This window comes from Carcharodon carcharias, chromosome 22 (assembly GCF_017639515.1).
Source record: "Carcharodon carcharias isolate sCarCar2 chromosome 22, sCarCar2.pri, whole genome shotgun sequence".
NCBI lineage: Eukaryota > Metazoa > Chordata > Chondrichthyes > Lamniformes > Lamnidae > Carcharodon > Carcharodon carcharias.
The window spans coordinates 25,370,689-25,398,118 of record NC_054488.1 but is presented as its reverse complement, the minus strand read 5'-3'; the positions used below and the strand labels follow the sequence as shown (position 1 = coordinate 25,398,118).

The window sequence follows — 27,430 nt, the reverse complement described above, 5'->3', positions numbered from 1 at the left end:
GAAGATGTCAATGCACTGGTCAGAAAATTAGCAAATGGAATTTAATCTGGAGAAGTGTGAGGTAATGTATTTAAGGAGGACAAACAAGGCAATGGATACACAAATACTGAGAAGTGTAGAGGAACAGATGTAGAAGAACAGAGAGACCTTGGAGTGTATGCCTACTTATCTCCGCGCAAAGATTAGGTAGGCTGGTGTTGCTTTTTTTGGAGCAGAGGAGGCTGAGGAGAGATTTAATTGAAGTGTATAAAATTATGAGGGGTCTAGATAGAGTGGATAGGAAGGTGGATAGTCTATGACTCTAAGACCCATTTTTCTTAGCTGAGAGGTCATTAACCATTAACCAAGGGGCATACATTTAAAGTAATTGGTAGAAGGATAAGAGGGGAATTGAGGAGAAGGTTTTTCACCCAGAGACTGGCTGTGGTCTGAAACTTACTACCTGAAAGAGTGATAGAGACAGGAGCCTTTATCATATTTAAAAAGCACTAGGTCATGCATTTAAAATGCTGTAACTTTCAGGGGTATGGACTAAGAGCTGGAAAGTGGAATTAGGCTCGGTAGCTTTTTTATGATGGGCTGAATGGTCTTCTTCTGAAACATAAATGTCCTATCTTTCTATTGAGGATCTCCCATGTATAGTATTTCAGCCGGAGTGTTGGTGGTATTGAGCCTGGAATTTTGTATTGGAATGGGCTGCTTTTCTGATGATCTGTTAATATCATCTGTTTGGGCAGATTATCTGTCAACAGGCAATTTTCTGTCAATGCCCACAATATAATATAAGGAAAACTAATATTATTTTCTCCTCTTAGTACCAAATGAGCCTGGACGATTGGCGTTCAATGTCATTTCACCAACAGTGACACAACTGAGCTGGGCCGAACCTTCAGAAACCAACGGGGAGATCATTGAGTATGAGGTCACATATGCAGTGGTGACTGATGAGAATAGTGAGTACCTCTCAAAGCAGAGGATCTCTGAACAGAAATCGCTACATGCTCTTTCTCATTGGCTGTCTATCTGAGACCCCCATTTCTACCGACCTCCCCTCCATCCCACTCCCTGCCTTCACTCACCCAAGGACCACTCTAACACTAACAGTGATCCAGTTTTGGTCTCCACTTAGCTGGAAAGCTGTTTCTGCTCAAGGTCCAAAATCAGTGGGAAGAAGCTCAGGCCTCACCATCCTGGACATGGATGATGTGCTCTCCCCCTGCACATACCCAAAAGTGGATACATGTCCAAATTTCTAGGCACTTAGTGATGCGTAGGTCTGAGCTTTGCACACTTTTATCAATGTTAACTGAGAGTTCCTATCTGCTATGCCCCTGAGCAAGAAGACAGGCTAGTGTTTGTGTTTCTGATTGATTTGTTTGCTGTGCATGTTCTGACAGAACCCATTGGACCTAAAAAAGTGGTGAAAATCAACAAACCAAAGAAGAGGATGGTAATGATCGAGAATCTGAAAGAAGAGCAGCCATATCGGTACACGGTGCGAGCCAAGAATGGTGCTGGCTGGGGACCTGTCCGTGAAGCCACAATGAACCTCTCCACGCAGCCAAAACGCCCAATGTCTAGTGAGTGAAGTACCATCGAATCGTATCTTCCTACCACATGCTCTGGCTGTGATGATCCAATGCTGGACACGTGCAGAAGTTCTCCCTGTGAGGTTGCAACGGTTACCACCCCTGTGTCTTTTTATGGTGGGCAGGAACAGCATAGAAATATCTGCCTCAAACTGGCAGGCACCCCATTTTAATGTTAACAGATGGGAGTTGGGAAGTAGCGCAGGCACGGAATATACAGATCAACTGTGATCTAATTGAGTAGTGGAATAGACTCGAGGTGCTGAAAGGTGTCTAGCTGTTCTTATGTTCTGCCACCCTGCAGATTGTTTGGTAGGATGTCAATTGACCATCTAAAGCTGCTAGGCAATATTTGGTAGCCTGGAAGTCATGGAAAGGTCACTAATATAAAATGAATGATATTTTAACTGCTTTAACATCTATTTCCTTGTTAACACTTAGGTTCTCATAATCAAATGATGTAAATAATTTATTCCTGAATCCCCCTATTAATATCAATGGGTTTCCCAGTGGAAACTCCCCCATCTTATATCTCTGGAAGGAGATCCCTTGGTAGTTTGTATGAGCTGCTCTTCACCCAACCCTCTGTACCTGCACGCTCACATCTGCAGAAAGAGGTAAATATCTTTCATGTTGCCAAGTAATGAGGGCAGTTGGAAGTTCTCAAGCCAAAAGGGAGCAGGAACAATAGACCTCAATGGCACCATTAAGAAATGTGAATGTCCAACTGAGTAATGTTGAAAACTTCCTTGGAAGCAATCTAGTCACAGTATATTTGCTCTACATGGTACTGTGTGAGTAAGGTCATGCCAGGATGGTCAGGAGCAAGCATAGGTTGATTAACCATATCTTCCAAGATACCACAACCAATTCTTCAGCTCCTGGCATCCACTTGAAAATTGGTAGCTGTCTTCTCAGAATCTAATGCAGAGCTGTGTCATCTGATGCAAGGACCACTATGGCTACCATACAGAATATGCTGGCATAAACAATGACAAAGTGTGCACCTCCTTGTAGGGGGTGGTACTGCAGAGTGGAACAGAAGACCGAGGACCACTGTTTTTGCAATGATCTGTGCAGCATCACTTTGATTTCAGCATCCATCAACCAGGTGTAGAACTATTCCATTACTTGCCTGCAAAGTCATGCCTCCCCCTTGAGCACCTACTCCCATCCTTTTTGCCAGCATCTTCCCAGTTTCTTTGCCATTCAGCACTTGCCGCTGATGGGTTGAGATTCCTTCTGAGGCTGTCTAAAGGCTTTCACAATTTTAGTTATCCTACTTGTGAAACTTTATTTTAATTGTCCTTTTTCATTTAAATTTGATTTGTGGGTGTGAATTTCTTTAGTGCCCTCTTTAGCGGTTTGGTGGAAACCCTCTTTATATATGCTAATGGAGTTTCTGCCTATGTCACAGCAGAAGAAGTTCCAAGGAAATTTTCCTCCTTTAAATAAGTGCCAATGTCTGAGAGATGTGCATGCACCTGCCTGCTAGAGATATGGATATCACCACAGTCAGAAATTGTCCAGCTCCCTTTAGTGAGTACTCATCATGCTAGCGCATTCATTCCGTGGCTCTGCAGTAAGGGATTATACAGAGGTTGTGGCTGTGCCAGCCTTCTTGGCACCTGTAAAAGACTTCTATTTAAATGACAGGGCCTATCATTTTAATACAGGCCTTTCACTATTAATTCGGATATCGGATAGTCTTTTACGATGAGCTACAAGAAACAACTTTCAAATTCCATAGATAGGGAGAAAAGGAGAAAGAGAATCGGAAGCATGAGATGAGAACTCATTAAGAGTTGAGAACCTTCTGGCTGCATCTTCAGCCCAATGACAAACTCAGATTCCCACTTTTAAACATGCCTCAGGATTGGAAGCTTCACACCAATAGATCAGTACAGAAGGGAGAAAGGTATAGAAGGTTATGCTGTAGAATGCAATGAAGTAAGGTGGGAGGAGGCTCATGTGGAGAATAAATACCGCATAGAGCCAGTTGAGCCAAATGGCTTATTTCTGGGTTGTAATTCTATGTGATGCTATGTAATGTTATGCACAGAATTGTCTGGCACCGATAGCTCTGAAAATACTTTTTAAGATTCAGAGCTGTTTACCAGCATGTCTGTTTTTAAGAAAAAAATGCGCAATTGTTCTAACAGCTTGTAGTACTGACCATAATATTGAATGTTTCTGCCAGAGTGCAGCATTTAATTGTGTCTCTGTGCCATCTGCAGTTCCTATCATCCCAGATGTTCCCATTATTGATGCGGAGGCACATGATGAGTATGAGAATTTCCTGATGTACAGCTCAGATGTAATGCGATCGCCCAGGCCCAGCACTTCTGATGACACAGGTATGACTCTACATTGCCAGCTCTTATGTACTTTAACAACAATCACTGGCTTGACTGCCACCACATTACATCAAAGAGGTGATGATTGATTTTTTTAATCAATAATATTGAACTTGAAGTGACAAGAATGGGGCCTTAACTGCACAAGGGCATAAGTAAAACCACAGAAGGGAAGTGCCATTCAGCCCATCAAATCTAATCCATATATGACTGTTTTATCATGGACATCCCCCACCACTTGGCATTTGTACCTCACCTACTTTAAGCAGTAATAAATCCATCTCCTTTTTCACATGTCAGGGATATTCTTCATTGTTAGATTTTACTGTTAATATATTGCATTTCTCCAATTTAGAATCCTAACAGTTAGATCTAAGTTCCATTTATATATTGGTCCAAATCTCTCCAAAGATAATGGTCTCTTTTCCTACTCATTACTTGTGTACAGAGGTTTGAGCATTATGCAAATTTAATCATTGCTACAGATTCCATATTCTTATATCATTCATAAAAAGTTTGAGAATCAGACCTCCCAGAACAGATCCCCAGAGAATGCCAATCAGTACTGTTTCTCAGTATAAGCATCTTCCTTTATCTTCCTCTTCTGCTGTTAAAAATCGCCTCTCTTAGGACATCCCAAAGCATTTCATGTTCTAGGTATTCATTTTTGAAGCGTGGTCACTTATTATATTGTGTATGCTAAACCAATTCTCAATCCACTTAAACAACTGCCATCTATTCCATGAGCCTCAACCGTTCATGGTCATGGGAAGAACTTTGTCAAATGCCTTTTCAAAATCTACATAAACTAATATTAATTACCCTCCCTATGAGCTCACTTTCTCTCTCCTAGAATTCCTGTAAATTTGAATGACACGATCCATTGCTCCCATACCCAGTTGCTCCCGATAACATCTTTGCTTTTTGAATCTTCATTGATTGCTTGTTTTAGAAAGCCCTCCAGAATTTCCCCACTCTGGATGTGAGTCTAATGGAGCTAAAACATCACCAGAACTCTAATCTATCAAGGGTTCTAGGCTGTATTCTAACTCGCCCAGGAGCCTTGTGTGTTTAATGCTTCTGTTTCTATTTCACACATTCTTTATTAACTTCTACATGGGCTCAGTTGATTTACTCTGGGATTTGTCTCCAGTCTTTTGTGAAAACTGATGGGAAGAATCTAATCTATATCCCTGTCCAGGGCCTGACAGTCTGGAGCATTTTATCCAATTTATCGTCAACAGACCCACCTGTTCTTTGACCGTCTTCTGTTGTTAACAATTTTAGAACTCCTTTAGATCTGTCTGTGATTTATACCTTTTTTTTAGTGCTTCTTTTGCATAAGAACATGATGAAAGCCCACTCCATCTTCTTTTTAATTCGTTTATGGGATGTAGGTGGCTAGGCCAGCATTTATTGCCCAACCACATTGCTGTGGGCCTGGAGTCGCAGACCAGGTGAGGACAGCAGATTTCCTTCCCTAAAGCACATTAGTGAACCAGATCTGGGTCTCTGGAATACTAACCCAGTGACAATACTACTATGCCATCACCTCCCCTTAACTCTGAGCACATTGACTCCAAAATCCTTGCCCTTATCAATAAAACCTTCCACAGTCTTGCTTCATTCCCCTGCTGTAAATTCCTCCAGCTCTATGACTCCGATTGGTCCTTCCATTCTTCCAGCTATGGTCTAATGTGTGTCTCCACATTTCCTGCTTTATTACTGGTGATAGAACTCCTAACCATGTTGGAATTCTCTCTTAAACTCCTCCAACTTTCTGTATCCCTTCTACCCTCAAAAGCATCCTTAAAACTTACCACATTATCTATCATTCACTACTTAACCTGCTTCCATCCTACCAACCCCATTCCCGCACCCCCCAACCCCGCCAAGTGTTGGAACATTTTGCTGTATGATCTGTTGATGATATTGTCGATGATTCTGATGCTTATGCTGATGCTTCTGTTGAAGATTGGATTGTTGATGATGATGATAAAGTTATTGGCATCGTCCTCATTGCTGCGTGTGATCCCCAACTAATGTTGTCAGATCAGCTGAATTTTTCCAGCTATTTTTGTTCTTGTTCCTCTGATCTTATGCTCATTGTTAAAATTAAGTTATTTGCTGTTTTCAACTTTATGATCTTTCTATTTTAAAGACTTGTATCTTGTTGGCTCCCTACTCTATGTTTGATGTTGAACCTCCTAATGTCAATCCTAAATTTGCAATGTTCTAGTTTGAGCCTATCCTGCTCTCATAGCTTTAGTTTGAAATCATGTTTGTATTTACTTTTCCTATGCTGTTTACTATGTTTTCTACAAGGTCACCTCTCAGTTTCCTTCTTTCAAGGGTGAAACGGAGAAGTTTATTCCTCTGACACTCAGGGTTAGGGCCATGGTTCTGCTTTGAATTACTTCTGGCACTTCAATATCTCCTTTGGATTTTGGTGACCAGAAATGGATACAGTACTCAAGGGGTGGTCTGATCAGAGCCACGGACAGTTTGATCAGGACCTTCCCTGGTTAGCACACTACTGTTTTGACCATATGGTTCAGCACCTTGTTTGTTTTGTTAGATATGGCAAAGGGATTGGACACAACAACTACTACTACTACTACTTGTATTTATATAGCGCTTTAACATAGCAGAACTTCCCAAGGTACCTCGCAGAAAGTTATCAATTAAAATGCATGACTGAGCCACAGAATAAGATACCAGGATAGATGACCAACAGCTATTCAGAAATGTAGAGTTTAAGGAGTACCTTAAAGGAGATCAGAGTGAACAAGAGGTTTAGGGAGGGATTTCCAGATTTTAGGGTGTTGGTAGATGAAAACTTCAGGAAAGGGTGAGGATGTCCAATTTGAAGGGGAAGGGACAATACTTAAGGAGAGGGAAACATTAACAACATCAACTAGCATGGGAAGTTGTGTGGTCAAAAGTGTGGTGGGAATAAGGTCAAGGGAGCAAGAGATAGGATTTATTGATATGATGAGCTCAGAGAGCCTGATAGGAGATGGGATAGAATGCAGAGAAAGACGGGAGTTCAATGCTAGGGCTAGGAACACTAGAAAAAGTTTGGCTCGCTGAGCTAGGAGAAAGTAAATGCGAGAGGTAGCTGAATGGAAGGTCTTCAACTTTGTGACAAAAAAAAAGTTTGTGAGTTCCTTGCATTTGTTATTGGACGTGAGGGAGGGGGAGGCAGGGGAGGGTGGTTTAAGAAGACGGTTTTGGTAGAGAAGTGAAGTCAGGGGTTATTCTTGCATTCCAGGATAATCCTGGAACAGTAAGCATTTTTAGCAATGGAGAGTAGGACCCCATTGTGTTTTATGCAGTCCAACCAGATATGGTGATGGATGGATAGACCAATTGCCCATCATAGCCATTGAACCCTAGAAATTGAGTCATGTAAAAACCCGTGAGATCGCTTTCAATCTCATCCCTGGCTGCTTCCACACTATCTATGGTGTCTGTGTGCTGTATGTTCTGCAGAATTGACTCCTAGTTTGTTGCCATCTATAAACTTGATCAGTTTGCATTGGGCATCTGAGAGTTATTGAAACAACAGTGTAAACACTGAGGCTTGGGGCTCCCCACTCAGCTCTTTGCTCTAATTCAACAGAACTCTCTAAAAAATTCCCTTCAACTTTCCATCTGTCAGCCATTTCCTTACCCAATCCCTGGTTTTATTACCTCCTGAATCACCACAACTTTAAGCTTAAATAGTAGGCTTTGGTGCAAAATTTTGTCACATGATTTTGGAAGTAAACAATCTAGTTGGGGTGTCACTGTCTCAAAAAATCCAAGATGGCTGGTTAAGTAGGTTCTGAATCTATGCTGTTTGTCATTGCAGTGATTATTGAGCTTTAATTCCTGATAATTGATTATTAATATGCACTATAGTGAAGCAAGACTTTGAATGCTGGAAATCTGAGCTAAAAACAGAAAATGCTGCAGAAACTCAATTGGAGGTCTGGCAGCATCTGAGGAGAGAGAAGCACTATTAACTTTTCAGGTTGATGACCGTTCATCTCTCTTTGTTTCTCTCTCAACAGATGCTGCCAGACCTGTTGAGTATTTCCAGCATTTGCCTTTGCTGCATCAGTAGTTACCTGGTTTTGTTTAGTCCTTTTTGAAAATGGACAACATATTACCATAGATGTAAAGTAAAGGAATTTCCTCAGTCATCTTTAACTCTCTCATAATGAATATAAATCCTTTATAAATCTGCATATTTTGGGTCATATGTGGTGCAAGTTTGTACATGCATGTGCCCAGGTGTTTATATGCATTTGTTGTGTGTAGATACATGTATGTATGCATGCCATGCATGCAGCCCTGTGTAGTGGGTAGGCTGCCTCCCTCTGTTCAAGCTGTATCCTTGTGTGCCTCCCATCAGAAATAGGTAGGTTAGGGTTTGTGGGTGTGGCCGTGCTCGGCTGATGCTGAACCGTTTTCTGGCACTAAATACCAACACGAGTCATTAACTTGTTCTGAAAGGCTCCAAATGGCAGCATGTCCGACTGCTGGGCGATGATTTCGATGGGCGGAAGGTAACGTGGAAACTACCGGTGGAAGTGATACCCCGCCTTTCCTCTAGTTCTTCCCTGACACGTGCTTCCTCAGACATTGAGAGCCTCCTCTCCGAAGACACTGAGTATTCAGACACCATGAGAAGGAGGGCTACACCCCAACCACGGGAAGGTCAAGGTGAAGATCTCACAATGCTTCTTTCATTAACATACTTGTGTTTCTGGGAAATCTCCTCAGGGTCTGAGAAAGCTTCTGCCCCTGAGTAGCCTCCTGCCCTTGCTGAGTACACACCTATTAACTGAATAGAGATGCGGGCAGAAAGGGTCAAGAGTCTGTTAGCACTTCATGCATGCAGACAGAGTCAGTGGTCAGTTAGTATTAATTGAGAAAATACAAGTGCTGCACCTCATCCTTGCTACTGCTGCTTACAGAGTGTAAGCTACATACAGAATTTCTGGGAGGTAGGAACTGAATCCTCATCTGAATGAAAAGTGTGAGATGAAAGTGCTGACTTCAACTCCTGGATGGCAATCCCACATGAAGGGCCTTGGTTGGTAATCTTTAACTGCCACCAGTCAGCTGCTCATCTGTCTCAGGTGGAAAGCAACAACTGTCTAACCAGCCAGAGGAGAGACAGATGATGATCTAGTGGCAGCAAGGTAAGTCAGTAGGGTGGGAAAACTGTTGCGAGGATCCTGTAGCTGTATAGGAGTGGGCTAACCCAGGACTGCAGGTTTCCAGACTCTGCTTGTGGTGCCCAGAGGAGCACTCCCACCCCTCTTGCCTTGGAGCTTCCAACTGTTTTACCTGACGGTGCAGACGGTACGTGCAGGAGACCCATGTATGTCATCTGTCGAGAAAAATGGGGAACCAGCAGGATCGGTCACCTGAAAGAATTTGAGATTCAAGTGGGTCCTGTCCTCTGAATACATACTTGATAATACGTGTAACTTTATTCCCTCGATGCTACCAGCTCAAGACATTTGTAAAACATTTAATAAAATGTGAAGTGAAAGTTTGCTACCAGGAATGTATTTCAATAATCAATGCCCTGTGGTGATCATACCTTCTCCTCTCTGTAGGCCTCTTACTCTATCATTCAGATATGTTTTGCCAGACTACAGGGATTTGTGTAGTGATTACGTTGTCTCCTTGTTTAAGATGTCATGCACTTCCTACATTAAACCGTGACTACACTTCACAAGTGCTTCATTGGCTTAAAGCGCTTTGGGAAGTCCTGAGGCTGTAAAAGGGGCTATATAAATGCGAGGTCTCTCTTTCTTTACTTTTCTTCCTGATGATGAAGGCTCCACCTCAGGTCCCAGTGGTGGCAGATGTTGTTGAGGTTTCTTTGCCAGCATCTTCGAAACCTACAATCTCTACCATCTTAGAAGGGCAAGGTCAGCAGGCGCATGGGAACACCACCACCTGCAAGTTCCCCTCCAAGCCACAATATCCCGACTTGGAAATCCTGGAATTCCCTCCCTAACAGCACTGTGGGTGTATCCACACCACAAGGACTGCAGCGGTTCAAGAAGGCAGCTCACCACCACCTTCTCAGGGGCAACTAGGATGGACAATAAAAGTTAGATTTGCCAACAACGCCCACATCTGTGAACAAATTAAAAAAGTGTAGGACAGGCAGAGAAGGACGGGGCTGGGAGTGAACTTGAGCAGTTTGTATGTTAAGCACTTCACCCAGCATGATTCCCAGCCTCAGCCCATGTGGACTGTGAACCAATTGCTCTGCTCATCAATCCAGCAGAAAATGGTCCTAGTTGTTGAATTTTCTTTCCTTTCCTTCCCTTCTGCTGACTGCAAGGAGAACTGTGATGCCAGATAGACACTTTGATTGGCGTTTGCCCACTCTCGTCATTGTGTTCGCACTCCCAACCCATGAACAACAACCTTCAAAATCAGAAGGTCCGCGCTTCCCACCCTCCATCTCCGTGTGTCTCCTACTCCTTACCTGCCAAAGCCAACAGAAGCCATCCTCCCAAAACACAAGAGCCTGATGCCACCATCCTCCAACGCAACAACAGACCCTGATTCTGAAACCCCAAACTACAGATGCTTTCATGAGAATAAGTTTTCACTAAGTTTAGAAAAGGGGTTGGTGCAGTTTGCCACATCAATTAGTAATTCTCACTTTGCATCATAGTGCTGATGCCCAAAGTATGTTGAATGTTAATAGGTCAAGGTTTGCTGGTACCTGGCAAGGGTGGATGGTAATTTGGTGGACTGTTGCCGGGTGGAAGTGAGAGTATCCGAGTGAAGCAGTGCTTGTACCTGAGTGGAGTGGTGCCGATACCTCAGTGGTGTGGCTTTGATGCCCAGTGCTGGATGGATGGTGCTGATGCCCTCTACTGAGTAGAATTTATGGGTTCGTTTACTGAACACATTTCATTCCTTCTCCCCACAGACATGCAGATGAATGGGAACTGGGAGATGAACTCTCTATTCCCTGGAAGTGCCAACAGCACCCTGAATCGGAGCACCACCACCACTCACAGCGGGCAGTACTCTAGGATGATGGGTGGCTCCTTGGAGACCCACACTACCATGATGTCAGGACTGGGTCAGTATGAGCCAATCAATGTGTGATCCACTGTGTTTTGAAAACCTGTTGCCTCTTGCGTCTGACTCACAGAGATGGACATCATTTAACAGTCACTTCAACCTGTCACAGCCCTGAATTTCCTTTGGTCTGTGATCCCCTTCCCTCCTCTTAGCTGCCCCCAGTGTGAGGTACCAGTTACTACCTGCAAAATGAGCATGAGGCATCACTTCACACTTTCATTTAATGGTTTGACCTTTGGCTTTTCAGAAGATTCTTCCCTACCCCACCCTCACTCCTATTCTCTCAGCACATTTTGTACCATTCCATATCTGTAGCAATTCATCCTGTTCCAAACAATGGCCAACAAAATGTTTCAAAGTTGCAATTTTGTGAAGTCAGAAGAAGCAGGATTGGCTCCAACCAAATATTGCGAGTCACTGTTGAATGCCCCACCCACCACCCCCCACCCCCACCCATCATCTTCATACCCCTTGTCTTCACCATTTCCCTCGTCTTCTCACCCTCCCTTGTCTTGTCACTCTCCTCTCAGCTTTGCCCCTCCCTTCCATCCACTTCTGCACCCACACACTGGTCCTAACTGCAGGGTGGCTTAGCACTGGAGTCAGATGGAAGTGGAAAGGCCCTGACTGGCACATCAATTCAAAGGAGGCTAGACACTGACTTCAGCTCAGGCCTCAGATCATGTTGGGCCAGCACATGAAGCGATTGGTTAGAGGGCAAGTCAAATTGCTCTCCAGGTAACTTTTTTGATATGAGGTTTGATTTTGATTATTCTCCAAGTGTGCCATATCGTTAACCCTCCCATCTAAAATATCTAAAACTAGAATCTTTAAAGTGACACCAGAAATTCTACAGGACAGACTCCCCATTGGCTTCCTCCTAAGATTTTGGCCATTGTGGAATGGAGCCATACAATCCAGAACATGGGGCTAGACCTTCCAGAAGTGATGTCAGGAAACACTTCACACAAAGGGTAGAGGCAATATGCAACTCCTTCCCCCAAAAAGATGTTGAGGCTGGGGATCAATTGAAATTTTCAAAACTGATATTGATAGAGTTTTCTTAGGCAAGGGTTTAAAGGTTACGGAATCATGGCAGGTAAATGGAATTGAGATACAGATCAGCCATGATCTAATTGCATAGCAGAACAGTTCGAGGGGCTGAATGGCCTCCTCCTGTTCTTGTGTTCCTGTAAGATCATGGATTCCACTTGCAGTCTGTGCTGAGTTAGTTAATCTCAGGTTGGCAGAATTAGGGTGACCATGATTGGCCCGGTTCAGGGAGGGGTAAAACACTGATTGGCAGATAGTAAAAAGTTACAGCTGAGTGTCTGAAATAGAAACAGAAAATTCTGGAAAAGCTCAGCAGGTCTTACAGCATCTGCGGACAGAGAAACAGAGTTCAAGTTTCAAGTCTGTATGGCCTTTCTTCCAACTCTGAAGAAGGGTCATACAGATTTGAACCGTTAACTCTGTTTCTCTCTCCACAGATACTGTCAGACCTGTTCGAGTTTTTCGAGCATTTTCTGTTTTTATTTCAGAATTCCAGCATCTTCAGTATTTTGCTTTTACATACAGCTGGGTGTCTGTTGGGCAATCAGTTTCACAAACATGCAAACATGTGATAGGGACTGTGAAACTGTATCCCAGACAATGGCAGCATCTTCAGGAGATGAGGATTAGAAATCTTGAGTATCTGTGATAAACATAAAGATAAAAACAAAAAACTGCGATGCTGGAAATCCAAAACAAAAACAGAATTACCTGGAAAAACTCAGCAGATCTGGCAGCATCGGTGGAGAAGAAAAGAGTTGACGTTTCGAGTCCTCATGACTCTTCAACAGAACTAGGTGAATCCAAAAGGAGAGGGGTGAAATATAAGCTGGTTTAAGGTGTCGGGGGGTTGGGGGGGGGGGGTGCGGTTGGGTGGGGGGAGAGAAGTGGGGATGGGGTAGTTATAGGGACAAGCAAGCAGTGATAGGAGCAGATAATCAAAAGATGTCACAGACAAAAGAACAAAAGAACACAGAGGTGTTGAAGTGATAAACATGCTGACTGCTCCAGTACTGCTTTCTGAATTCCTGATGGACATTTGTTTATGCAGAAACATCAATGTATGGAAAGAAAGGAGTTAACAACACAATCACACAGCAGATGATTGGAGGGAGGAGACGCACCGAATCCGAGGATGTAAACGCTGCTCTTGAGAACCTGGAGATGGTTCTACATGGTTAGACCTTTTCAAATACATTTCCATAAACTTTCTTTCTTACTCATAATTACTATATCCTGAGATAGTTTTAGTCAGAAGCAGGAGAGCTCAGGATCTGGTGAGACTTATTATGGGGGAGTATTTACATGTCACTCTTTTGTCTCGATGTACTTGGTTTATCTCCTATTTTATTTTTTTATCTCACTCACTCAGTCCCATGCATCCTGAAGGCACTGAATTCTGCCGGGTTATAGTTCATACGTCATGATTGTTTTGCCCACATGGTCATTCTTCATAGACTTAGAGTCATTATGACACAGAAGGAGGCCATTTGGCCTATTGAGTCCATGCCGGCAGTGACACATTATTGAACACAGGGATCATTCCTGTCAATCCTGACAGTGTTTTTGGCTGACCTTCCATCAAAGCAACAAAGAGCTAGCCCATGCACTTACTAATACCAGATTCCAGGGGTCAACCATGATATCCAGTGCAAATGGAGGGAATACTTTGGATGATGCCTTGCCCATTTGCATGACATCAGCTTATTCTGTGCCCAGACTCATGACCGCTAGACAGTTTGATGGATGAAGAAAAGGGTGGAATTGTAAAAGGGTTTATACCTCATATTCCGACGTGGTGTCACTTTTTCAGACATGAAGCTACAGAAATTCTGGCTTTGGTCAACTGGCTAAATATTTTAGGACATTAGACAAAATGCAGGAAAGGGGATTGTTGCCTTGCAGAACTTTGGCCTGTGTTTTAATGTTCATTTAATCAAAGACTTTCTCAATTTTATGCATTTGTTTCTCTGTCTCCTTCCCTGCAGAAAACCGATCTCCCGGGATCCCAGAAACTCCAACTCGCCTTGTGTTCTCTGCACTCGGAGCAACCTCATTGAAAGTCAGCTGGCAGAAACCTCAATGTGATCGAGAGGTCCTGGCCTATCGCGTCACATACCAGCCTCTTCTAGGAGGTCAGTGCTGAGTCCCTGCACACCATGAACCACAGGCATCAAGGGAGTTCCATGCCTCATTGATCCTCTCAGTGTCTGAGCCAGTTCCCACTACAGTTTGATAAGCAGGCAGCAGTTTCTCAACTTGCTAATGTAACGATTAGAAATGAAAAATAATCCAGTGTGGTTGTAGAAAATGAGATGTAGACAACAGAGTGACTAAAGACAGGTCCTTGACCTGAAACGTTAACCCTGTCTTTCTCTGATGTGAGGCTTGCTGAATATTTCTAGCCTTTTCTGTTTTTATTTCAGAGTGACTGCTTTATATAGGCAGAGGCAGACATACACATGTAGAGAAGGACCAGTATACAGGAGGAAACAGAGATATACATAGACAGAGATCAGCATATAACCAGAGGCAGACATTCACATTCTCAGGAGATGATGCCTGCAACCGCCCTTGGCTGGCCCTGTGTGTTTAGCACTGAGAGGACTCTCAATCCCAAGGTGACACCATGTAAATCCAGGCAAGCTGAAATCTGAAGTAAGAAGTATTTTGGACAAACCAGAACAGAGAGGAATTAGTGTAACTGACAAGTAAATGCAAAAGCTATCAGCAATACTACACATGTTGACAGAACATATGAGAGGAGAAAGGGTGATTATTATCGAGCTATAGGAACATACATTCCCTTAACATTCCTCATCTCCACCAAACCAATTCTTTATCCTGATCTGAACCAACGTCATCTCTAACTATTGCACAAATGCCATCCTTGATTAACAGTGCTACCCCGCCGCCTTTACCTAGCTTCCTATTCTTGAAGGTCATACGCCCCTCAATATTCAGGACCCATTCCTTGTCATTTGCTGCCAGGTCTCTGTAAAGGCTATCAGATCATATTTATTTACTTCAATGTGTGCTATCAATTCATTTACTTTGTTATGAAAGATATCCACATTCAGATAAAGAGCCTTTAGTTTAGTGTTTTTGTTATCTTTGTGACATCTAGTCTTGATCCTTTGACCCTCATTTCCCAAGTTACTAGTTTCCTCTCTTACCTTGTCTCTATATGACATACCGCATCTTTCCACATTTAATCCCTTGCCCCATTATTTAGTTTAAAACCCTTTGATTCTGATCTATCCATGATATGATTAAATTGAATTTTACTCAGTGTCTTGTGATGTTTCAGGTGAGATGAAAACAATTGACATCTCAGACGCCAATGAAAATTCCCTGATCATCAATGATCTTCTACCCAACTACTCCTACATCTTCAAGGTCAAGGCACTGAGTGATAAGGGGTGGGGTCCAGAGCGAGAAGGAGTCATCACCATTGAATCAAAGGTGGATCCACTGAGCCCTCTGAGTCCAGTTCCAGGTAAGTGTTGGACTGACCACCTTGACGTACCTGTCCTGGATATATTTCTGTATGTTGCTGTTAGTCTGGAATGAGGCATTGCAAGGTCACAGTGGGTAAGGAATTCAATCTGGAATCCTGGAAGATTCTCTAATCCACACAAACACTTAGATTTGCTCTTAGAGTTAAATATAATTCCATAAGAAAAGCCAAATTATCATTTTGAATACCTGGCTGGAGTGTGAACTCCTAAAATAACTTTGTGTGTTGTGTGCCATATGACAAGAAATTGGGCCAATTCAAGAAACTAAAGTAAGCAAGGATGGAGAAAAGCAATTGTAAAATTTGTTTGACTTTATTTATTCCTCAACTAATGTCATTATTATACTGCTGTTTGTGGGACCTTATTGTGCACTGATTGACTGCTGCATTCCCTACAACAAAAACTTGCATTTATATGGCACCTCTAACATGGCAGAATGTCCCAATCTGCTTCATCCAAATTTCACACCAAGTCACAGAGGGAGATAGAGGTCAGATAACCAAAAGCTTGGTCAAGGAGGCAGGTTTGAACAGCATCTTAAAGAAGGAAAGAGACATAGAGAGGTGGAGAGGTTTAGGGAGGGAATTCCAGAGCTCGGGATCCAGGCAGCTGAACACCTGGTCACCAACGGTGGAGCAATTAAAATCAAGGATGTGGAAGATGTCAGAATTGGAGAATTATAGAGATCTCAAAAGCTTAATAAAGATGGGGAAGATTACAGAGCAAGGAAGAGGTGAGGCTGTGGCGGGATTGGAAAATGGATGAGAATTTTCAAGTTGAGGCATTGCAGGGCAGGGAGCCATATAGGTCAGCAAGCACAGCAGTGATGGGTGAACGGAAATTGGTGTGAAAGATATGGGCTGCAGAGTTTTGTATGAGCTCTAGTTTGTCAGGTGGAAGATGGGAGGCTGGCCAGGAGAACACTGCAATGGTTAAGTCTTGAGGGTTTCATCAGCAGATGTTACGGATGTGAAGGCAGGCAATCTTGATGTTGCAGCAAATATGTGGTCAATAGCTCATCTCAGGGTCAAATATGACACCAAGATGTGAACAGTCTGGTTTAGGCTCAGACAGTTGCTGGAGAGATGGCTGGAGTTGTTAGTTGGGGAACAGAATTTGTGGCAAGGACCAAAGTCTTCAGTCTTCCCAATATTTAGTTGACGGAGACTTCAACTCATCCAGCACTGGATTCTGACAAGCAGTGTGACAAATCAGGGACAGTGAATAGGTCAAGAGAGAGCATAGTGAGGTAGAGTTGAGTGTCATTTGCAAATGAGTGTCACCAATGGGCAGCAAGTAGATGAGAAATGGTAGGGGTGCAGCCAAGGATAGATCATTGTGGTACACCAGAGATATTGGTGTGGGAGTGGATAAATGCAAGTATACAAGTCCTTTATTTCTTTTCTTTTATGCCCATCGTTTCATGTCCCGATGGCCCAAACTCTGTCTGAGAACCATGTAAATAACTGTGATCTCTTGGATGGTGTTCGATCATTCTGTTTTCTGATCAAGTTGCAGAGTGGAGAGACCCATCTTGTGTCACGTACATTGCAGGGTGGTAGGACTATTCCTGCAGATTGCTGAATGAGACTATTCCCTGATTCTTATCAATTAATTTAACAGTCCCCAATTTGTCAATGACTCGAGAGTAATGGACTGTTTCCCCAGTTTCTGTGTTTTTTGTATTTGTTTGTTCTTGTGATGTGGGAAAGGCAGCATGTATTGCTATTCTTCGTTCTGAGTTGATGATAGACCTTAAGTAGCGGCATTGTTGTCTTTGCAACTGGAGTGACTTGCCAAACTGTTCAAATGACATTAAGTATCAACCGTGTAGAAAACTCTAGTGAACCAGGTAGGTTTGTACTATAGTCATTAGTGGAATATGTTAATCAATTCAGTTTGATAACTTGCCATGATGGGATTTAATTATTCAGAATCTGGATCACTAAATAAGCACCAAAACTATTAGCCACAAGCTTGGCTCCCTAGTGTTAACTACTTAGAGTTTGGTAAGCATTGTCGACTGACAGGTCCACAAGAAGTCCACATGAAGGGCCAAGAACCATAGTGCAGGACACCAGTAAAGTTGAAAAGGATTAAGAGAAAAAACTAAGTACATCAGAAAGTAGTGATTAGATAATGTCAAGCTTTGGTTTTAAAAACAAGTAGGAAGAAGGATGAGAGGTCCAGCTTAGCTCAGTTTGGTAATACACTCATCTTTGAGTTAGAAGGTCATGGGTTTAAGCACAACCGAGTCTGATCCTGACCTTTGTCATTGTCTACCCCCATGCTCAAGGCAGTGAGGATCAGGAAAGAGAACCACAGCCTAAATTCTAACCCAGAAGTGTCCAGGACATTTTTAATGGCCAAAGTCCACCCTAGCTGAGAGAAAATAACTCAGCATGGACCACCTGGCACCATGTAGGCCTGTGTGACTCTGCTTTGTTCTGTATGTATCAACTGTGCTATCGGCAATCTCCTGCGAAGAGTTTAGATCTTGATGCGGTGGTTGTTAATAATTTATTGCATTACGGAATGGTAAGTGCTGTCCTGCACTGTTGGAAGATTTGAATAGATTCTGAATCCCCCTAATTTTTGTGCTGCAGGCTCTCCTTTCACGCTGAGCACACCCAGTGCTCCAGGGCCCCTGGTATTTACTGCCATTAACTCTGAGTTGCTCAAACTAAGCTGGGAGAAACCCCGTAAACCAAATGGAGACATCATGGGCTACCTGGTGACTTGTGAACCATTGGATGGTCAAGGTAAGCACCAAAACAATTTTTAATAAGCACCCATTTCTTCCTGCAGGAAGTTACTAGTTTAGCTAAGTTGGCAGCACCCTTACCTCTGAGTCAATAGGTTGTGGGTTCAAGACTCACTGCACAAGTCTGAGCACAAAATCCAGGTTAACACTGAGGGTCTGCAGCACCTTTGGAGGTACCGCCCTTTGGATCAGACATTAAACTGAAGCATTGCCTGCCCTCGCAGGTGGAAAGAAAAGATTCTGTGGCACCATTTGAAGAAAAGCAAGGAGTATTCCCGGTATCCCAGCCCACGCTTTTCCATCACCCAACACCACAAATTCACCGATCGTTACCTGTGGGGCTTATCTGAATAAAAAATTAGCTGCTCCATTTACCCAGATATCAACAGTGACTGCACTTCACAGTATGTGAGGTTCCTTGGGGTGTTACTGCAGTGTCTTCTGTATCCGTGTAGAGAAGCAGAGGCGTTAACCTGGACCTGGAAGGTAAGTCAAGATGTGTATAAGACATGGTGCTAGCACAGAAGGATTCCAGGTTAGATCTCCTGTCACCCTCGGCTAGTGTGGACACATACTGTACCAAACAACGCTGCTTCACCAAAGGCTGAATTTGTACCAGTGCCTATGAAGAAGGTTGTCGATAGTCTTACTGTTTAGCTGTTCTTAATGCCCAAAGTGACTGCTTCCTCAGTCTGTGGTTATACCTCATTCCAAGGTCACCGGCACATCATCATGCAACAATGAAGTAAGGGTGCTGATTGGGGGAACATGCTACCTATTCATGTGGGAAGGTCTGGAAATTAAGCCAAATCCAGTCATACCCAGCCTAATGTGGAAGGGACTGTGATGACCTGTAGGGGAGGAACCTTTACCACCCCAAACAATGCCACTGGAGCAAGTGAAGAAAGACAGAGCTTCCCTATGTCAAAGGCTCCTGTGATATCGGCTGCCCAGTGTAACATTGGCAGAGAAATGCCTGGTGAGCGCAGATCACAAATTAACAAGTGGGGTCCAGGCTTGGATTGTGGCAAGGACCTCCAAAAGTTGAGGGGTTAAGTTGTTTTTTTTATTATATTTAAGCACAGCTGCCTTTTGGCTGTTGGGATCCAGACAGGTCATAATTTACAGCCTATGGGGTAAGGGTGGGTACCATAAAAACAACCCCCTCATGGTGTGAAAGATATGGGCTGCAGAGTTTTGTATGAGCTCTAGTTTGTCAGGTGGAAGATGGGAGGCTGGCCAGGAGAACACTGCAATTGTTAAGTCTTGAGGGTTTCATCAGCAGATGAGCTGACACTGTTACGGATGTGAAGGCAGGCAATCTTGATGTTGCAGCAAATATGTGGTCAATAGCTCATCTTGGGGTCAAATATGACACCAAGATGTGAACAGTCTGGCTTAGTTTTATTTTTAGTTTAGTTTTGGCCATCAAAATCAAGTGCCCTTCCCCATGACCTGGCAACCCTTGACAGGGTCAGTAATAAGAGGTATTGGGCATTCACATATGTGAGGATGTCTCTCCCATGAATTTTCAACTGCAGTTTGGTTCAAAATCATCCTTTTACCTGGATTCTAATACTGGTTTCACTAACGGATGAAAGTTCCGCATAGGAAAGGGAGGAGGCCATTCAATTCATCAAGCCTGCTCCAGCATTATATTAGATCATAGCTGATTTGTATCTTAACTCCATTAGCTGCCTTTGCTCCATGTCTCTTGATAACCTCACCCACTCACCCAACAAAAATCTATTGACATCACTCTTGAAAGCTCCAATTGACTCCAGCATCCATATATTTTTGGGGGAGTGAGTTCCAAATATCCACTACCCTTAATGTAAAGACATGCTTCCTGATTTAATTCCTAAATGGTCTAGGTTAAAGTTTAAGCCCCCTCGGTACTTTCCCAATTCTTTTATTATTTTAAACCCCTTGATTCAATTACCCCTCAGTCGTCAAAACTCAAGGTATAGAAACCAAGTTTATGCAAATTCTCTTCATGTTTAATACTTTGCGCCCGAGTATAATTTTGGTGAGGTTATGTTACATCCCCCCAAGGCCGGTATATTCTTCCTGAGGTGCAGTGCCCAGAGTTGAATGCAATACTTTAGATGTTTTCTGACCAACGCTCTGTACAACTGAAGAATAACCTCCTCCCCTTTGTCTTCCAGCCCTGTTGAGATGAAGGACAGCATTCCATTAGCCTTTCTGATTGTGTTTTGTACCTGCCCACTAGCTTTTAGTGATTTGTAAATATGAACTCTAAAACTCTCTGCTCCTCCAAAGATCCAAGTAACTAGCCATTAAGAAAATACTCCAACTTGTCTTTCTTGGATACAAAGCAGATGAGCTCACACTTCACATGAGGAACTCTATCTGCCATCGTATTGCCCACTCTATCTGTACCTCTCTTTCTGTAATTTTTTGACTCTATCTACACAACATGCTGTTCCACCTAACTTAGTGTTGTGAACAAACAAATATCCAAATCTCTATTCCTTCACCCAAAAAATGTGGTATAATTCTAACACCTCAGTCCAGATCACTGGGGATCACATTGCCCATCAGAGTCTGCACCCTCTATTCCTACAATCTATCTTCTGCCTCACAATTACTTCCAATCCATGTCACACAAGCCTATCTGCTTTAAACTAAAGTCTGTCCCTCTAGGTATCACTCTTTGTGACCCCAGTATAGTCCTGTATGTATTATTCACTATGATTATCCCAGTCTGTTCCTGTGATTTCCACCCCCCCACCCCCTACAGTATGGTCCTGTAGATATCACTAAGACTGCGATCAGCAAAAATAGCTCATCAACTTTTTCCACACTGTACCTCAATGCCTTCAACAGGTGAGATCAAGACTTATCAAGTGGAGGGCGATGATGCAGATATGACACTGATGGTACCTCACCTCAGTGAAAATATTCCATACAAGTTCAAGGTTCAAGCAAGGACAACACAAGGTTATGGTCCAGAGCGCGAAGGGATCATCACCATCGAGTCACAGGATGGAGGTAGGAGCCAGCACAGTAAGTAGGGAATCAGCAGGTAACAACAAACACATCACATACAACTGTCTCTTAAACGCCAAATAAGTCTGTCAGTCACTGCCTTAAAGAGCAGAGCCCTGGGCAGCCAATCAGCTTGATTGGTGATTGATTGATCGATCTATCCATCCAGCTACCAACCTTCCCTCCTAACTTTGTTCCTTCCAAACAGTAATCCCTCACTTAAAGTTGTGGTTGCATTCCTGAAAATCGTGACTTTATGCGAACCAATTTTAATTGAATCATTGTGTTAAAGCCAGAGTTTGGTTTTTCTGGGTAAGAAATGTCCGAAGGAACCTATGTACAAGTTGAAATAAAAGCAAAATGCTGAGGATACTGGAAATCTGAAACAAAAACAGAAAATGCTGGAAAAGTTCAGCAGGTCTGACAGCATCTGTGGAGAGAAAAACAGTTAACATTTTGAGTCCGTATGACTCTTCTTTAGAGCTAAAGAGAAGTAAAATGTGATGAAATTTATACTGTTTAAGGGGGGTGGAGCAGGTGAAGCTGGATAGAAGGCCAGCGATAGGTGGGGGCAAAGGAGAGATTGACAAAGATGTCATGAACAAAATGACAAAGGGGGTGTTAATGGTAGTGGTATGGGCTAAAGGAGGTGCTGACAGTGGCTTTAAGGTAAGAAAGCAGAGTGTGACAATAGCAGGATAAGGGTAAGCACTCTGATGAGAACAACATGAACAAGTGACAGATGGCCCTTGTGGGGGTGGGGTGGGGTGGGGTGGGGAACAAAGATCGAAAATAGGATAAAAGGTAGGGATAAAACTATGAATAAATCAATAAAAATGAAAATAAATAAAAATAAGTGGATAAAAATAATAAAAAGTAAAAATGAATATTGAAAAAAGGGATAAAAAAAGGACTCACGTTAGAGGAGAGAGTTTATGGTCTGAAGTTGTTCCACAAAGTGGTAACCCTTGGATGCTAAGGAGGGAGGAGATAAAGGAGCAGGTGTAGCACCTCTGCCATTTCCGCCAACTCCAACATGATGCTACCACCAAACGCATCTTCCCCTCACCCGCACTGTCAGCATTCCGTAGGGACCATTCCCTCCGGGACACCCTGGTCCGCTCCTCCATCATACCTTACACCTCATCCCTGTCCCATGGCAACTTCCCATGCAATCGCAGAAGGTACAACACCTGCCCCTTTACATCCTACCTCCTCAATGTCCAAGGGCCCAAACACTCCTTTCAGGTGAAGAAGCACTTCACTTACACCTCCTTCAATTTGGTCTGCTGCATTCGCTGCTCCCAATGTGCTCTCCTCTACATTGGAGAGACCAAACGCAGACTGGGTGACCGCTTTGTGGAACAACTTTGGTCTGTCCATAAGCATGACCCAGACCTTTGTGTCGCTTGCCATCCTGCTCTCATGCCCACTTGTCCATCCTTACCCCTCTTTTCAATATTCATTTTTTTAAAAATTATTTTTATCCACTTATTTTTATTTTTGCTGATTTATTGTTTTATCCCCACCTTTTATCCTATTTTCGATCTTTTTTCCCCACCATTGTCCCCTCCCCCACCCCACCCCCACAAGGGTCATCTGTCACTTGTTCATGTTCTTTCCAGAGTGCTTACCCTTATCCTGCTATTATCACATTCTGCTTTCTTACCTTCATGCTACTATCAGCACCTCCGTTAGCCCATATCACTACCATTAACACCCCTTTGTCCTTTTGTTCATGACATCTTTGTCAATCTCTCCTTTGCCCCCAGCTATTGCTGGCCTTCTATCCAGCTTTACCTGCTCCACCCCCCTTCAACATATGAATGTCATCACATTTTACTTCTCTTTAGCTCTGAAGAAGAGTCATACGGACTCAAAATGTTAACTCTGTTTTTCTCTCCACAAATGCTGTTAGACCCACTGAGCTTTTCCAGCATTTTCTGTTTTTGGTACAAGTTGAAATACTGTACATGTGCAGCACTGTGCATGCCTAACTGGAGTAACTTGCAAAATAAAATGTATCACTGAAGAAACTAGAAATACTACATAAATTCAAATTAACATGAGATCACCCAAACAAGCCCCGAATAGCACAGCTAGTGTCTCATCCACAGTGCTGCTGAAACTCAGCTCAACTTTTTGCTTCCTTTACTTTCCTACTTTGTCTCCCTCCCTCCCTTTTCCCACTCTGTCTCTGTTTCTGTCCCTTTTCACTCTCTGACCAACTCCCAGTCCAAGGCTGCACTTGGGCCGGGAGCCTGAACCCCTTCCAGACAGTCTGAAGGGGGCTGAGCCCCTGATTGAGCCGTTGGGGGGGAGTGGAGGAGTGCTGGGGATTGAGTTGGGGGAAAGGGCACAGATTGAGTCGGGGGGGGAGGGGAGCATGAATTGAGTGGGGGGGAAGCCACAGATTGAATTGGGAGGGACTGCGGATTGAGTTGGGGCCGTTTGGGGGGGATGGGAGGGGGGCGGGTGCATAGTTTGAGTCGGGGCCCAGCACACCTGCTCTTGAATCTCAGGCCTTACTCTCTCCCCGCAGCCTTGGCCTCTGGTGATAGCAGCGGTGGCTGCCATCAGAACATTGCGATGGCTGGTCCAGAGTGCAGTGCGAAGGAGGTAGGGCCACAGTGCAAATGACGTAAAAGCGAAAGCGGTGATGCAAATCAGAAAAAGTCCCTAAAGAACAAAACAAAAACAGAATTGTCTGGAAAAACTCAGCAGGTCTGGCAGCATCGGCAGAGAAGAAAAGAGTTGATGTTTCGAGTCCTCATGACCCTTCAGCAGAACTTACTTCATTAAAATAAAATGATGTTAAGTGGGGCGACTTAAAGTGAGGACTTACTGTACCATACATATGTATGATTACAATGGCGGAGGGCTCGTGCAGTGTTTCAGTGCTTGACATATTGAACCTGAAGAGATAACATTAAACATTTGAAATTTTAGAAGAGAAAAAAGGGGAATTGTGGAAAACATATTCCACCCAAAGAATGTTTAAGCTATAAGGTGAGAACAATGTACTAGACAGTTTATGTATTGTAAAGAGGTAATTGAGGGATAAATTGAGAAGGAAAATGGTGAAAGATGGGAAACCTGGTGAAGAGGCAGTGAGGGACCAAGTGAGAAGGGATTGAGGACCCTCGTGAGAAAGAGCTGAAGGATATGTTGAGAATGTTTATGTAACTGTACCTATGAAGGATATTGATGGTTTCCAGTGGTCATTTCTTATCTCATGTTATAATAAGCCATGTTCTCATCTTTGTTCCCTAGCGAGCCTCTCTGAGTACAGTAAGCAGATGATAATGAGGCATGAGGGGTACACGGTACCTGGAAATATGAGCACACAGGCTAGTTTGCTGGATTCCGCCATCGACCCCATGTTCTCAGGTACGTCCTGACCACATTTGCTATAATCACCCAAACATCATCAAAATCCAATTCTCTGCTGGGCTAGTGAATTCCCTGTTGGCCTAGTGAATAAAAGCACTTGGTTTGCTGCAGTACTCAGTCTGCAGCAGTGCACCATCTGCTGCAGTACACCATCTGCTGCAACACTCAGCCTGGTACTGAGCCAAGAGTGGTACTCTGCCTGATGCACTACCCTTTTTCCCTGGCTCGGTGACTACTGATATTGAATGTCTAGGTCTCCAGCTCTGCTCTGAAACTCTAATTAACTTGGTTTGGTTCCAGAGGGAATGACTGTCATGACACAACGAATGGAAAGTGGAACATCAATCACTCAACAGGTCACTCGAACAATGATGACGGGTGGAACAATCACCAAACAGATGGAGAGGAAGTTCTACGAGGCCTGATCCATGGATTAACTCCTGCAAAATTCTGCTCTCTGTACTGACCGTTGCAGATTCTTTGTTGAATCACACCAATGAGTGATCTTTGAAGCAGCCCTGATCTCTGTTTGCCTCTCAGCTTGTCAGCACCTTATATAAAGGAGGCCTTTCAGCTAGACAGTTATAATGGCTACTTGCTCCTATTTGTACATTGGGTTGGCACCACTTGGCATTGTTACAATATCATTGTAATGGTTTTCTGATGTGTTGATAATGAACTTCGATCAACAGAGACTGTGCATTCACCTTATCTTGAAATCTGTCCAAATTTTATACTGCCTAAAACTTTACTTCTCTCTCAAATCATTTGACTTGCCCCAAATCCAGGCCTCCCCAGGACATAGGAGATCCTTGTGTTCTTTCTCCACTCTTTCTATAGTTGCAGAGGCTTGTCATCAGCAACAGAAACCTCCCTTGGCCATTGCATCACTTGTTTCACACTGTGGGTCACATGTACCAAGATCAAACATTCATTGTACTTATTTTACCATTCAGGTTTAAGCAACTAATCCTTGTAGAATGTGTAGAAAACTTTCAATGTATATGTGATCCAAGTTGTAATGAGTAATTCAGCTCTGTGGGTGAGAGAGCAATCTTCTGGGTTCTACATGTTTTGGAGTAACACTGACCTGTGGGTGTGAGCAATTTCCTGCATTCTCTGGGTGTAACTCAAGCGCTGTCTGGTTATGAGGGTAACACTTATTCTAGCTGTAGGTGCCCACATTATTTCTCTGCTGTTTTCATTTCAATTACTTAACTCTCGTCGAGCACTGTTGATTCATCCCACTTCTGGTGCTGAATTTTCACTTGTGTAAAAGGTCCCCATAACTCAGAACATTTATAACTGGATTTGTCCCACTTGGCAGCAAGCTCCAGTAACTCCCAATTACCATGAAGCCACTTGCCCTATGCATCAGGATTCACAGAGAACAAGTGAAGGTTTGGGGTTAAGGAATGTACAGAATGTAGGAATTTACACAGAATGTGCTGCATCTGTGGAGACTGTGCTTCTTGATCCAGAAAGCAGGATACTTCTTCCAGTTTTGTTATCTCACCTGCTCACTCAGGTGCAGAACTGAGACTCATGCTTCTTGTATCCTCCATATTGGATAGAAACATACCAAATCTACTGCACTGCCTCCCGTTCGCAATTTTTTATATTATATGACCAAAATGCAACAGCAGCTCTTAAAATTCTTATTTTAGATACTAAACATGTATTTATATTTTAATTTTCCAGGGTTATATTTTTAGAATCTTACCACAGTACTGTACGCTATCCAAATGCCATAGATTTGGGTTCAACTGTTCCATATTGCAGCTGGTAGAGAGCTGTACCATCTGGTTCCCTCAAAGATTCATTTAGTTAAGATTGTATTGCACAGAGCCTGACAGATCCAGGTTTAGTTCCCAGACTAATCTCATCTGGGGCAGCCCTGGTGATATTGGGAGCTGCAGCTACATACTGTATTGGGGGAAAGGAAGAATCAGTCAGTGATTCTGTTCCTGATTGCTATCTCGTATATACTGTGGATGCTGGTTGTGATCAGAATAGGGCCCAAGATTGGTCACCTGGGCCAAGGTACCTTTGGGTACCAGCCATCAGTGGAACAGTACCCCAGCCGAGAGTCAGCACTGTTACAAGAGGGCTGACATAACATTTTTTAAAAATGGAAGAACGAGGGAGTCTGGGCTGGAGATGGCCTTAGGTTGCTCTTTATGTTTCCAATGTACCACTCCCTGTAAACAATGGTATGGTTTTTTTTGTACATGTAATGAAATGCTTCTGCACTTATAATATATAACTCTCTCATATAGACTAGTCTCAATTCTCTTTTCTTTCCCATAATAGTTATCTCCACATTGACCTTTAGCTTTCTCCTGCATCACTGGGTTTATTGCTTTACGTTTTCTAAAACAAGCATTTAACTCTTGGTACCCTTGAACTCAGGAGATACTGCTACGCCCAGCATACAGCATCAATCCAACAGATCTAACTTAGATACCAGCAGAAAAGCTTCTCATGTGCCAGCTACTCTTAAACTTTCTCCAAAAGGTAAGCACTGTTTCAATTTGGCAAATTTGCACTTCCTATGAGCTGCAGTCTCACCAAGTGCACAAATGTTTACAGGATAAACATAGGAACAGGAGTTTCTATGAGAAT

At 43.2% G+C, this 27,430-nt stretch overlaps 1 protein-coding gene across 4 annotated transcripts in view; it reads left to right on the top strand.

The window, feature by feature from the left end:
- The window catches only part of itgb4 (integrin, beta 4), a 151,704-nt gene extending 124,623 nt beyond the window's left edge, over positions 1-27,081 (top strand). For 3 of the 4 annotated variants that reach the window (XM_041216920.1, XM_041216922.1, XM_041216919.1), the window contains exons 30-40: positions 816-953; positions 1,398-1,580; positions 3,827-3,946; positions 10,905-11,060; positions 13,167-13,292; positions 14,104-14,250; positions 15,426-15,614; positions 18,243-18,398; positions 21,251-21,430; positions 24,686-24,802; positions 25,106-27,081. In XM_041216920.1, coding sequence (XP_041072854.1) covers positions 816-953; positions 1,398-1,580; positions 3,827-3,946; positions 10,905-11,060; positions 13,167-13,292; positions 14,104-14,250; positions 15,426-15,614; positions 18,243-18,398; positions 21,251-21,430; positions 24,686-24,802; positions 25,106-25,230 — 1,637 coding nt within the window. In that variant the 3' untranslated portion in view covers positions 25,231-27,081. The remainder of the gene's footprint in view (positions 1-815; positions 954-1,397; positions 1,581-3,826; positions 3,947-10,904; positions 11,061-13,166; positions 13,293-14,103; positions 14,251-15,425; positions 15,615-18,242; positions 18,399-21,250; positions 21,431-24,685; positions 24,803-25,105) is intronic. The other variant, XM_041216921.1, reaches the window with a different exon arrangement.
- The last annotated feature ends 349 nt before the right edge of the window (positions 27,082-27,430 follow it).